The sequence below is a fragment of the Oncorhynchus nerka genome, linkage group LG2 (genome assembly GCF_034236695.1).
Source record: "Oncorhynchus nerka isolate Pitt River linkage group LG2, Oner_Uvic_2.0, whole genome shotgun sequence".
In the NCBI taxonomy this organism is placed as follows: domain Eukaryota; kingdom Metazoa; phylum Chordata; class Actinopteri; order Salmoniformes; family Salmonidae; genus Oncorhynchus; species Oncorhynchus nerka.
In genome coordinates this window covers 78673556-78687393 of record NC_088397.1, presented here as the reverse complement: position 1 = coordinate 78687393, position 13838 = coordinate 78673556, and the positions used below count along the sequence as shown (strand labels likewise).

The window sequence follows — 13838 nt, the reverse complement described above, 5'->3', positions numbered from 1 at the left end:
CCGGAGCGACCGTTAGTGAGCTTTTTAACCAACCCATTGTAACTTAGCAATAACGCCAGCTGTTTCTTCTGAGCATCGCGAGGACTATCTGACGGCCATGCACTGCTCCATTTCTACGCTGAGCGCCTAGAGCCGGGCTGTCATTTTACACCGTTGTATTTAGGGATTTTACGAAATAGGCCTACGCCTACCTCAGTGTGTTCAAGGAGAAATACGGACACGTTTGGTGAAGGGTATTGTTCAAGTGTCACGAATCGATTTATATCAATGTTACTTGGACATTTATCAAAATAATATTGATGAAGCCTATTCTTCTGCATAGGATACAGTTCCATATGGATAGCAAATGAACACTAAAGGATGAATGACAACACTACACTCTTAGATTTGTTTTTGCTATTTAGAACCAAAAAGGGTTAATCAGCTGTCCCCAGAGGAGAAACCTTTGCATAACCCCTTTTGGTTTCAGGTAGAACCCTTTTGGGTTCTATGTAGAACCATTTCCACAGAGGGTTCTACATGGAACCCAAAAGAGTTCTACCTGGAACCAAAAAGGGTTATCATATGGGGATAGCTGCAGAACGCCTGTGGAACTCTTTTTTTCTAATAGTGTAATCTAACGTTTGGTGCTTTCTGCATTAATGTGTTTATTTTCAATGACAAAGATGATTGTAACGCTCTATCCTTATTATCCATGAAATTTGAGAGATTTTATAAACTCTCGGGAATATTCAGGCAATATGACCTTTTTCAGCTTCTTCTTGTTTTCTCTGCGGGGCCTAGCACTCGCAGTTCAAGGACTTACTCAACTGATTTGACCAAGTGATGCATTAGAGTGACAGCTTTGAATTCACGCAGCTTATCCCTGTGTTTTTGGCTCGGGCAGCATGTCATCTGTGGTGATATTTTAATATGTATGGCCGCATTTTTCAGTGAAAAAATAATAATTTAGGATTGTTTACAAATATGGCTGTGTCCCCTCTTTGTTGTGATGACATGGTCCAGTCCATCATCCAGACACATATCCTAGTCTTGTGCCTTGCTTACATTCTTTGATAGGCTGCTTTAACTTTGTATCCTCATAATGCAACATTGTGTCAATTTTTATAGATGCATTATAGTTGTATTAGCTTTGCCTGTGCGTTTTGGTTTTAAACCACTCTTTTTCACTCAACTCTTTATTGTCCAAAAATGTAATTGATGCACTTTACCTATTTTGAGAGGGAGATGGTTCTCTTCTTATTTTCCAATCATGAGACTCAACAGATATCCAGCATTAGCTATGCCCTGTAATTTTGCTGACACTGTGAATTGAATGATTAACAACTCTTACCATGTGTAATAAGATTATTAAAGGGTAGGTAGAATAAATGTAGCCACATGTAACATATGGATTTGCATTAGTATACACATAGAAAGTCCCAATGCAAAGTTACACCACGCTTTTTCTATTTTTTGAGTTATTACATAAAACGCTGAAGTCATGTCGGAAAATGTTTTAACGGGGTGTGACATAATATGGAGGACCCGGCAAGCCAGCCTCTTCCCTATAATGTAAGTTCCAACAGAAATAACTTCAAATGTATAACTTCAAATTCAACCAAATCGTTTGCACTCATGACTACTGGTTTCAGTTACATTTTCAGCCAACTTACAAGCAAATACTTAATGAATTTATTGTTACAAATGAACTTGCAAGGTTTCTTGCCAACTAGCCTGCTAACGTTATCCCTACCAGCCTGCTAATGTTATGTTAGCATGGCATGAGTCAGCCAGTTGCTATCAACGCCAAATAACGTTCCACTGGAGGTCATAAGGTGAATGCACCAATTTGTAAGTCGCTCTGGATAAGAGCGTCTGCTAAATGACTTAAATGTAAATGTAATGTCAACCATCAATTAAATAATGTTTTAAAGAATCTTAGCCATATGCCGTTATCTTAGTCAGCAAGCTAGCCAGCCAGCTAATGTTAGCTGTTTAGCCAACTAAGTATTAGCCTAGTAATCCTAGCCAACCGCCACGGTTATGGTCGGCAAGCCAGAGCCCAACAACTGGAGACCAGCTAGAACAAAACTAACACAACACAACTAAAATATAACCGCAGAGAGAGCAGAGAGAGCAGAGACTTACAGATTAATGGCTGGGGCCCAGCCGATGGTAAAACTTTGAAAAGGGTGCAGGCTGAGTTAGCTACCAAAGTGAAGGGGATGAGGTGAGGGAAATCCAATATAACGATAAAAATCCAAAATAGATAGATTCCAGATGTCAGTCAGCTAGTGCGCTAGCATTAAACCAAGGTGGCAAAAGTTGCAAAACTCCTGTAGCCTACTTCATAGAGAACATAATAAAACATTTGCAAAACAAAAAGAAGAACAGACGAGGTACTACACAATTAGAGTAAGCAGGTATGATTTTCTCTTTAGTTTTAATTCCACATCAAGAAGGCACCAACCATTGCCTGCCGTGCTAACGGGTTCCAACTAGATAACACAGCCACAAAGTCAGTGACGAGCATGAGGATGCTAACGTTAGCCAGCTCGAACTAGCTAACGAGCTAGCATATGAACTCGGTAGCACAGAGTATATTTTCCATATTACATGGAGAAATAGTGCATTGTGGGTAGTTTAGAAGATATCCGGAAATTTGTCTATAAATATGTAATAATTGTTTGTAGTTATAGGTAACCAGATCGTGACTACAACTAAGTCTTTGACCACTCTGTGTTGTTACTTTGGTGAGTAAAAATTACTCATGCTTGCTACCCTTTAATAAGGTAGATTTGATTATTGGTCTTGTCAGACAGAATTATTTAGTCATTACTGTGTTATTACAGTGTTAATAATACTATTAATGTATTTTTACAGTGTTATTACACTCACAACCTCTTAAGATAGCTCTGTGCGACTGTGTAGCTGGGCCGAAGGAGTGAGCTCATCTCATTACCCCCTGCATGGTGGTGAAGGTGACAACATTTCATAACTGACATTGACACATGCATGTCCTCCAACAGAGGACACTGACTAAAGCTGCCAAGCGATTGGATGAAGATAAATTATATGAGGAAGACTTACAAAATCCTACGGCTATGTAATACATCATTAGTGCCTAACCTATTTCGCATCTAACACAGTAGCAATAATTTCAATAAGAGTTAGGTTTTGAGTTTGTCAATGGCTTCCCTGAGATCAGTGGCATGAGGCTTGTTGGTTGTTATGAAGAAGTGGTTCTGGATGGGGTAGCTGTTGAATGGCAAGGGATCACTGGAGAAGGCTATTTTCATCTTTTGCCAAATTATGACCTATTATTAACAATTGTGAAGTTAAACGTTTGAAATCAATTATGGTTGAAACAGTCTATCAATCATCATAGTTTACCGTTCATGCTCCTTGTTGGGTAGACTGATTCCTGTGGAGGCCTTCCTGTAGCCTATTTATCTTCAAGTGATTCTCCCAGTGGCCATCAACATTGCTGCAGCTTCACCTGAGATGGCTGCTGTCCACTGTCTTGTGGTACCGAATGTCAGATTGTGGGGATTCAATCGTTTTTGTCTGTGATGCTGAATCAGAAACTCCAAAATCAAAATCAAATCAAATCAAATGTATTTATATAGCCCTTCGTACATCAGCTGATATCTCAAAGTGCTGTACAGAAACCCAGCCTAAAACCCCAAACAGCAAGCAATGCAGGTGTAGAAGCACGGTGGCTAGGAAAAACTCCCTAGAAAGGCCAAAACCTAGGAAGAAACCTAGAGAGGAACCAGGCTATGAGGGGTGGCCAGTCCTCTTCTGGCTGTGCCGGGTGGAGATTATAACAGAACATGGCCAAGATGTTCAAATGTTCATAAATGACCAGCATGGTCAAATAATAATAAGGCAGAACAGTTGAAACTGGAGCAGCAGCACAGTCAGGTGGACTGGGGACACTGTTAGTGCATGTTGTTTACCTTTTAACATTATTCACAAAGTCACCACAGTAACCTGCTACTAATGATGTTAGCTAGTGATGATCATGATCATCAATTTTATGTAAAAGTATGGATTGGTAACCACTCTTTGTCCCTTTCTATCTTTCTCACAGGCAAATTATGCCAGCAGCACCAGAGTCCCTCCCCCTGGTGACTTGCCAGCCCATTGGTCAGACAGCTCTGTGCACCACCTCTAGCCCCGCCCAATCCCCTGGCAGATCCATGCTGCTGGACACGCCCCACAGAGCCACGCCCACACTATGAGCGCCAACGGGCCCGCCCCTGTGGCCCTGGCTACAGCCCCGGCTACAACCCCAGTCGCCCCACCGATCGCAGCTCCGGTAGCTGCCCCCACGGCTGCCCCGGTCCCGGTGCCGACCGTCCCGGTGGGCGCGTTGGCACAAAAGAAGCGGGCGCAGTACGCCAAAAGCAAGAAACAGGGCAGCAACGCCAACACCAGGCCTGCCAGGGCCCTGTTCTGCCTCAAACTTAACAACCCCATACGAAGAGCCTGCATCAGCCTGGTGGAGTGGAAGTATCCTTTACAATGGACCACAGTGTGTGTGTGGGTGTGTGTGTGTGTGTGTGTGGGGGGGGGGGGGGATGTCTGGATGTCAGTAATCTATGCCGTGTTCTTTAGAGTGTGTTGTGATGTGTATGTGAGTACATGAGAAGAACCATCATGAGCTCAGTTAGGGTCGATTCAGGGCCGTCACGAGAACTTCCACCCATGCACCAATTCCTGATTTACTTCTGAACAGTACAGTTGGCTAACTCTGAGTTGCACCTAGCCCATGCCTAACTGTAGCTGCCTAGCATTAACTTAGCCATGTGGAGAGACTGTATCCCGTCTCCATTACCCCTCAGACTCCAGTACAACTAGACGAGAGACACTGCTTCATGTTAATCTCACTGCAGCCTGTGACTCACTACCCAACACAGAATATGAAAGTGAAACAGCAAGTCAACGTTTACTTTGAATCAGTTTGTTCGAGCGTAGGTAGTATACTGCAGCAGGGAATGCAAAAACACATTATTTGACTGCTATAGCCACTGAGGTGTGAATCATTCTACACTTTGTGTTTTTTCAGAGGTTCATGCTAGAGAATAGTCAACTGGAGGTGATTTTTTTTTTAAACAAAGTCATTTTTTGCTGCCTCCCAAGGCACAGTGAAAGTCACCACGTCCTAAATCCGAAAATACTGGTGGGGCTTGTAATAACAGAGGGTGACTCAGTGACAAGACACAGCTGTGTGTGTGTCAGCCTCTGCTGGGACTCTGCTGCTCCAGAAGACACAGTCATCAGAACACTGTGATAACAAGGCACATTATCTCATGTTATTTAGTGCTGAATTGCAAAGTTGCATTTTGAATGTTGTTCTGACTTTTTTTACTCCTGTAATTTCCATATCTTTGACTAGAACTATCTGTGTTTGTTGACTATAATTTGAACAGGAAATAGTCACATGTTGGCACTGTGAATATATTTATGTGATCCACTGCTTTGATGTTTTTCCCTTAACCTTCTCTTCCAGGCCATTTGATATCTTTATATTAATTGCTATATTTGCCAACTGTATGGCCTTAGCTGTGTATATCCCCTTCCCTCAGGATGACTCCAACTCCACCAACCATGACCTGGTGAGTACATTCATATGTCAACATTACTCCTGACTCCCCTAATTAACCCCATGACCTTCGAATCCCATTGCAATACCTTTAACTTCTATTGTGCTCTGTAGGGGGAAGTTGCCCCTAGATGCTGACCACTAATGGTTAAGGTTAGGATTGGGGGAGGGGAAGCTGATCCTAGATCTGTTCCTAGGGGACACTTCACCCCAGAGCCTAGAGAATTCTGTGCTTTGCTGTTTTCAGCTGCTACTGTGAATCACTGCTTGGGTTGCTGCTGTGTACTCTGACAGTAACATCATTCATGGTGCAGATGACTTATGGTGTCATTGAAGTCTCTATGGAGGTGCTGTAGGATATAAGATACCCTCAGTTTGTTTTCAGGTTGTTATGTTGTACCCTGCTCAGATGTAATGGCTGTGTCTGGTTGTAGGACTAGCGGTTGTCAGGACATGTTTAAAAGGAATATATGGGCGTTTTTTTGGTTTCTGGTCAATGGTCATACTTTATTTATGTATAATACATGTAATATCTTGCTTTAGATGTGTCAATGTGTGTGTATATCCTCTTTGAAGATTGTTATTGTGTAACCACAGAGACTATGAGTCCAAGCTTTGGCTACAGAGAGAATCATCTCCATGCTTGCAGTGCACTGGAATTTCATTCAGCTTTTTATTTTTAGAAATCCCCATCTCTGCACCACCGCTCTCTATGCTCCCTGTGCATGTTAGTCTGACAGTGTGTCTGTGTAGGCTGATGAATTATGGGTGATGTAGTGTTCAAAGCAATGCTTCTACAGCTGAGAGAAAGTATGAGAGTGTGTGCAAAGTCCACTGGCGAGACAACAGACATTTGGATTTGTACATGAGCAGAATTTAGCTGGAGTGTTTAATGATTCATGAAGAGATCGTATGTCTGACTGCAGAGAGAGCGGACTGCTGGATGTTCACGTAATGTTATGTCTGAGAGAGAGAGAGAGGGGGAGAGAGAGAAACAGAGAGAGAGAGAGAGAGACAGGCAGGCAGACAGACAGACAGACAGACAGGCAGGCAGGCAGGCAGGCAGGACAGACAGACAGACAGACAGACAGACAGACAGACAGACAGACAGACAGACAGACAGACAGACAGACAGACAGACAAAAAGAGAGAGAAAGTAGGATTGTGTGAGAGTGATAGAAGGCTAGTTGAAGCTGTCCAGTTTTGTAAAACTCAACACAACTACTGCTTTAAAAGATGTGTGGGGTTTATACTGCAGTTATGCTGTGATTGTACGACGACGTTATACTGTAAGATACCAAGATGTACTACTTGAGAGGAGAAGTGTGGTGTAATGCTTGCCAATGTGACCTCCAGGAGGGTGACCCCAGGGTATTTGTTTGCACAGTGGTGCATAGGCGGAGGAAAGTAGGTCATCAGGGACAATACAGTCTGTGCTACATTATTGTGTAATCTTGGTTGGTGTTAAACTACATGTTGTTAGGAGGACGAAAGTGCATCTTCTTAGTGAGGGGATTGCGATGCTCATATCAGTATGAGTATAAGGCAAAAATGTTGTCTTGTATGTCTCAGTTGGTAAAGCATGGCGCTTGCAATGTCGGGATTTGTTAGTTCATTTCCCGCAGGGGCCACCCATACAAAAATGAATTAAAAGACAGATGAAATGTAACAGGGGATCTGATCTGATAGTTCTGGGGAGTAAACCAGGGCCATATATAAAGTATGTATGGCCCTGGAGTTAACTATGGTTCAAGTTGACTCTATGGAATGTATGTAGCATACATTAGGAACACTGCTATTCCCATGAAGAATCCAGGTGAAAGCTATGATCCCTTATTGATGTCACCTGTTAAATTGACTTTAATCAGTGTAAATGAAGGGGAGGAGACAGGTTAAAGAAGGATTTTTAAGCCTTGAGACAATTGAGACATGGAGACACATACACAATGTATGTGTGACATTCAGAGGGTGAATGGGCAAAGTACCTTTGAATGGGGTATGGTAGTAGGTGCCAGGTACACCGGTTTGTGTCAACTGCAACTAAATATTAGGAAGGTGTTCTTAATGTTTTGTACACTCGGTGTAGGTATGTAGGCTACATTATACCTTATCTTATGTTCATATGATAGAATGATGATTAAATCAAATCAAATGTTATTAGTCACATGCGCCAAATGCAACAAATACTTACGAACCCCTAACGAACAATGCAGTATAAAAATAATATGAGCAAGAGTAAGAAATACAAGTAACAAGTAATTAAAGAGCAGCAGTAAAATAACAATAGCAAGATTATATACAGGGGGGTACCGGTACAGAGTCAATGTGCGGGGGGGGGGGGGGGGGGGCACCGGTTAGTTGAAGTAATATGTACATGTAGGTAGAGTTATTAAAGTGACTATGCATAGATGATAACAAAAGAGAGTAACAGTGGTGTAAAGGGGGGGAGCAGTGCAAATAGTCTGGGTAGCCATTTGATCAGATGTTCAGGAGTCTTGTGGCTGTTTAGAAGCCTCTTGGACCTAGACTTGGCACTCCAGTACCGCTTGCAAAGAGAACAGTCTATTTTTTTTAAACCTTTATTTAACTAGGCAAGTAAGTTAAGAGCAAATTCTTATTTTCAATTACGGCCTAGGAACAGTGGCAGAACGACAGATTTGTGTCTGATTTGTACTTTGTCAGCTCAGCTCAGGGATTTGAACTTGCAACCTTCCGTTTACTAGTCCAATGCTCTAACCACTAGGCTACCCTGCCGAGAACAGTCTATGACTAGGGTGGCTGGAGTCATTGACAATTTTTAGCGCCGTCCTCTGGTGTAGAGGTCCTGGATGGCAGGAAGCTTGGCCCCAGTGAGGTACTGGGCCATACGCACTACCCTCTGTAGCGCCTTGCGGTCGGAGGCCGAGAAGTTTCCATACCAGGCAGTGATGCAACCAGTCAGGATGCTCTCGATGGTGCAGCTGTAGAACCTTTTGAGGATCTGAGGACCCATGCCAAATCTTTTCAGTCTCCTGAGGGGGAATAGGTTTTGTCGCGCCCTCTTCATGACTGTCTTGGTGTGCTTGGACCATGTTAGTTTGTTGGTGATGTGGACACCAAGGAACTTGAAGCTCTCAACCTGCCCCACTGCAGCCCCGTCGATGAGAATGGGGGCGTGCTCGGTCCTCTTTTTCCTGTAGTCCACAATCATCTCCTTTGTCTTGATCGCCTTGAGGGAGAGGTTGTTGTTCTGGCACCACACGGCCAGGACTCTGACCTCCTCCCTATAGGCTGTCTCGTTGTTGTCAGTGATCAGGCCTACCACTGTTGTATAATCGGCAAACTTAATGATGGTGTTGGAGTTGTGCTTGGCCGTGAAGTCATGAGTGAACAGTAGTCATGAGTGCAGGAGAGGACTGAGCACGCACCCCTGAGGGGCCCCTGTGTTGAGGGTGTGTGAGGGGCCCCTGTGTTGAGGATGTGTTGTTACCTACACTTACCACCTGGTGGCGGGCCGTCAGGAAGTCAAGGATCCAGTTGTAGAGGGAGGTGTTTAATCCCAGGGTCCTTAGCTTATTGATTTGCTTTGAGGGCACTATGATGTTGAACGCTGAGCTGTAGTCAATGAATAGCATTCTCACATAGGGGTTCCTTTTGTCCAGGTGGGAAAGGGCAGTGTGGAGTGGAATAGAGATTGCGTCATCTGTGGATCTGTTAGGGTAGTATGCAAACTGGATTGTGTCTAAGGTTTCTGGGATAATGGTGTTGATGTGAGCCATGACCAGCCTTTCAAAACATTTCATTGCTACAGGCGTGAGTGCTATGGGTCAGTAGTCATTTAGGTAGATTACCTTAGTGTTCTTGGGCACAGGGACTATGGTGGTCTGCTTCTAACATATTGGTATTACAGAATCAGACAGGGAGAGGTTGAAAATGTCAGTGTAGACACTTGCCAGTTGATCAGCGCATGCTTTCGGTACACGTCCTGGTAATCCATCTGGCCCTGCGGCCTTGTGAATGTTGACCTGTTTAAAGGTCTTACTCACATCGGCTGTGGAGAGCGTGATCACACAGTCTTCCGGAACAGAAGACTCATGGGGCGGCAGGGTAGCCTAGTGGTTAGAGCGTTGGACTAGTAACCGGAAGGTTGCAAGTTCAAACCCCCGAGCTGACAAGGTACAAATCTGTCGTTCTGCCCCTGAACAGGCAGTTAACCCACTGTTCCTAGGCAGTCATTGAAAATAAGAATTTGTTCTTAACTGACTTGCCTAAAGGTAAAATAAAATAAAAAAATAAAGATGGTGCTCTCATGCATGTTTCAGTGTTATTTTCCTCGAAGCGAGCATGAAAGTAGTTTAGCTCATCTGGTTGGCTCGTGTCAGTCACTGGGCAGCTCTCGGCTGTGCCTCTAATCCATTGCTTTTGGTTGGGGTGTGTAGGTACGGTCACTGTGGGGACGCCAGTGACTGATGTGGTGTACTCCTCAATGCCATCAGAGGAATACCGGAACATACAGTATTCCCGTCTGTGCCAGCAAAACAGTCCTGTAGCTTGGCATCTGCTTCATCTGACCACTTTCTTATTGACCGAGTCACTGGTGCTTCCTGCTTTAGTTTTTGCTTGTAAGCAGTAATCACGAGGATATAATTATGGTCAGATTTGCCATATGGAGGGCAAGGGAGAGCTTTGTATGCGTCCCCAGCTACTTGGAGCGCCGCATCTGGGTGAGTGTTTTCCTGTTTGCTCATGGCAGAATACAGCTCATTCATTGTGGCCTTAGTGGCAGCATCAGTCTGTGGTGGTATTTAGACAGGTACAAAAAATACAGATGAAAGCTCTCTATGTAGATAGTGTGGTCTTCAGTTTATCATGTGTGGTCTACAGCTTATCATGAAATACTCAAGCAAAATCTCGAGACTTCCCTAGATATCGTGCACCAGCTGTTATTTACAAAAATACATAGTCCACTGCCCCTTGTCTTACCAGACGCCGCTGTTCTATCCTGCCAATACAGCGTATATCCAGCCAGCTGTATGTTGATAATGTTGTCATTCAGCCACGACTCCGTGAAGCATAAGATATTACAGTTTTGAATTTCCCGTTGGTAGTTCAATCTTCCACGTAGGTCATCGATTTTATTTTCTCAAGATTGCATGTTGGCTAGCAGAATGGAAGGAAGTGGGGGTTTGTTCGATCACCTACAAATTCTCAGAAGGCAGCCCACCCTCTGACCCCATTTTCTCCACCTTCTCTCCACGCAAATCACGGGTATCTTGGCCTGTTCCCGAAAAGCAGTATATTTTCCGCATTGGGCTCGTCACTCGTTAAAGGAAAAAAGGATTCTGCCAGTCCATGGTGAGTAATCTCATTCCTGATGTCTAGAAGTTAGTTTCGGTCATAAGAGACGGTCGTAGCAACATTATGTACCAAATAAGTAAAAAAATAAGTTACAAACAACGCAAAGAAATGAACAAAAAAATCACAATTGGTTAGGAATATGTAAAACGTCAGCCTTCTTGATTCAACCTCATAGGGGAACAAACTATAGTGTCATACTAAAAGTCGACTCTATGTGATATTAATGTAGGCTTCAGTACACCTTATGTTATGTCTATATTCTGTAGAGTGGCTATGAAGTCACTCCACAGACGTATAGCTTTCACTGTGCCCAGCAACTGTGGGATGGTCGTATTGTTATGTGAGGGAAGGATTGGGTGGGTGGGGATGTATCTAAATGGCAGCTAATGAGCAATTGCTGTGCTGACAAAGATCCACATGCACGCACACATATACGGAAACACACACACCCTCCACTACATCCTCATGCTTTCCCGCCCGCCTGGCCTCTGACTGCTACTTAGCCACGCATGAGGCCATGCTGAGGATTAGACATGTCATTATATATATCGCATATTGGACTCAGAGTACCAGGGAATCTCCCACCACCGCCTCAGCTCGGCCGCTACCAGAAACTCCAGACTGTCTGCATCTTAAAAGGCACCCAGTTCCCTGCATATGCACTACTTTTTACCAGAGCTCTAGTTAAAATTGTCCAGAGCTCCGGTATTGTCTTTATCCATCTACTGCACTGGCCTTTTTTACATTAATTCTCCAGTTTTTTGTTTGTTGATATTTGTCACTGGTGTGTACTTTGGGTAGTGAATAATAGGGTTGGGCTATATTACGATAGCGTCGTCTGTCTACGATGATTGACAGCCAAATGAATTTCCCCCTTCTGGGAAAATAAAGTTGATCTGAATCTGAATCTGAATCTGAGCCATCGTCGATGGTGACCATATCGGGATGTGACAGACGATGGTTTAGTCTATTTGAATTTGACTTGCGGCTCACAGTAAATAACGAGTCTCACGGCGTACAGCAGGGCAGCACACAATTGACCTTCCAAGTAATTTGCCTATTCCTATTTGCTAAATTCTATTTGAATAAATATCTCATATACAGAACGCAATAGAGAAATGTAGGCCAGACAGAGTGGATAATTCTACCAAAGCAGTGCTTTTTTAAGTGGAAATTACAAACTTTAGAAGCCTTTTTAAACCTTTAATACACTACAACTTTGAAATATTCTGCAGCCTAAAAACTTAAGGTAGCAGGGGACTAATAATGAGAGAGAACCAACAATATCAAAATCTAATGACAAGTTTAAGCTTATTAAGAACGAAATGATCCATGCGGGCTGGGAAAATCCCTCCATGCGAGGTTGTAAACCAAATGGCCAATATCCTATCCTCCTACGTGTAATCTTTATTTAACTAGGCAAGTCAGTTAAGAACAAATTCTTATTTACAATGACTGCCTACACCGGCCAAACCTGGACGACTCTGAGCATATTGTGTGCCACCCTATGGGACTCCCAATCACGGCCGGTTGTGAGACAGCAGGATTCAAACCAGGGTATCTGAGTGATGCCTCTAGCACTGAGATGTAGTGTCTTAGACCGCTGTGCCACTCAGGAGGCCCTATTAACTCTTCTATTCCATTTCTACACTGACTCTATGCACACTCACACGACTCTACACACTCACTCTCTCTCACTCTCACTCTCTCACTCACTCACTCACTCACTCACTCACTCACTCACTCACTCACTCACTCACTCACTCACTCACTCACTCACTCACTCACTCACTCACTCACTCACTCACTCACTCACTCACTCACTCACTCACTCACTCACTCACTCACTCACTCACTCACTCACCACACACTCACACACACACACACACACACACACACACACACACACACACACACACACACTGCAGCTCCCAATGCAGGCCCATATGTGGGCTGGCCTGCTGATGTTGGGAGAGCCATGATGGCAAGGGGATGGCACAGGGTCAGGGTGGTTGGCCTAGCTGTCAGAGAGGGCCAACCAGGCGAGTCCCCTGGATCCTATCTTCCTATCACGAGGCTCTAATGCCATGCAGATTAGATTCAGAGACAGACTCAGTGTAACTGGGTTACAGCTCCAGTCGCAACATATACAGTAGCACAGAGAGACAGACAGACAGAGAGACACGCTGCAAATAGCATCAAAGCTGTGAGGTGAGTTCTACGGATGTCTCCCTAACACAGGGAGAGGGGTTGGGGGAGAGGTCTCACCGTACCGTTAAACTCAGTAGCTTACTTTGAGCTCAGCGAGCTGACATCTTTTAAAGAACGGAGAGAGGAGGAACATAGACTAAAGCTCTGTGGGAGAAACCAACGGTGAGCTCCTTACTGATATGTTTTGAAACAACTACTCAGAGAGGTGCAGCTGTGAGGAAAAGCGTTCTGCCCGAAACTATCACTATCTAATCACACATAAATGGCATACTATTCCCTATATAGTGCACTACTTTTGGGCAGGGCCCTATGGCCACTGTGGCTCTGGCTGAAATTAGTGCACTGCTATACAGGGAATAGGGTGCCATTTCAGACTCGGCCATAGACTAGCTTCTGTGGATGGATGAGATATGTGTTTAGAACAGAGTCATATTCACTAGGAACCAAATGGAAGGAAATGTGGAGGGACCTACCTGAATTTGCCCAATAAGAAACACTTGTTTTCACTTTCCGTTGCAAAATGTTTTGTGTGTAGTAATGAACACGACCCAGTAATGAACACGACCCATTGCAGTGTGCTGCAGAATCATGTTGCCCTGGTTTGGAGAGTGGGCCTTACAGCTTGCCAGCATCGTTAGTAAAGCTTGGTTTACTGCAGCAGCAAGCAGCTCATTATAAATAGAAATCAATTTCCTCC

At 44.0% G+C, this 13838-nt stretch overlaps 1 protein-coding gene across 1 annotated transcript in view; it reads left to right on the top strand.

Annotated features, from left to right (window-relative positions):
• The window catches only part of LOC115131694 (voltage-dependent L-type calcium channel subunit alpha-1D-like), a 190148-nt gene that overhangs the window by 610 nt on the left and 175700 nt on the right, over positions 1–13838 (top strand). The window contains exons 2-3 of the mRNA XM_065003103.1: positions 4079–4500; positions 5501–5606. Of these exons, the coding sequence (XP_064859175.1) occupies positions 4226–4500; positions 5501–5606 (381 nt within the window). The 5' untranslated portion in view covers positions 4079–4225. The remainder of the gene's footprint in view (positions 1–4078; positions 4501–5500; positions 5607–13838) is intronic.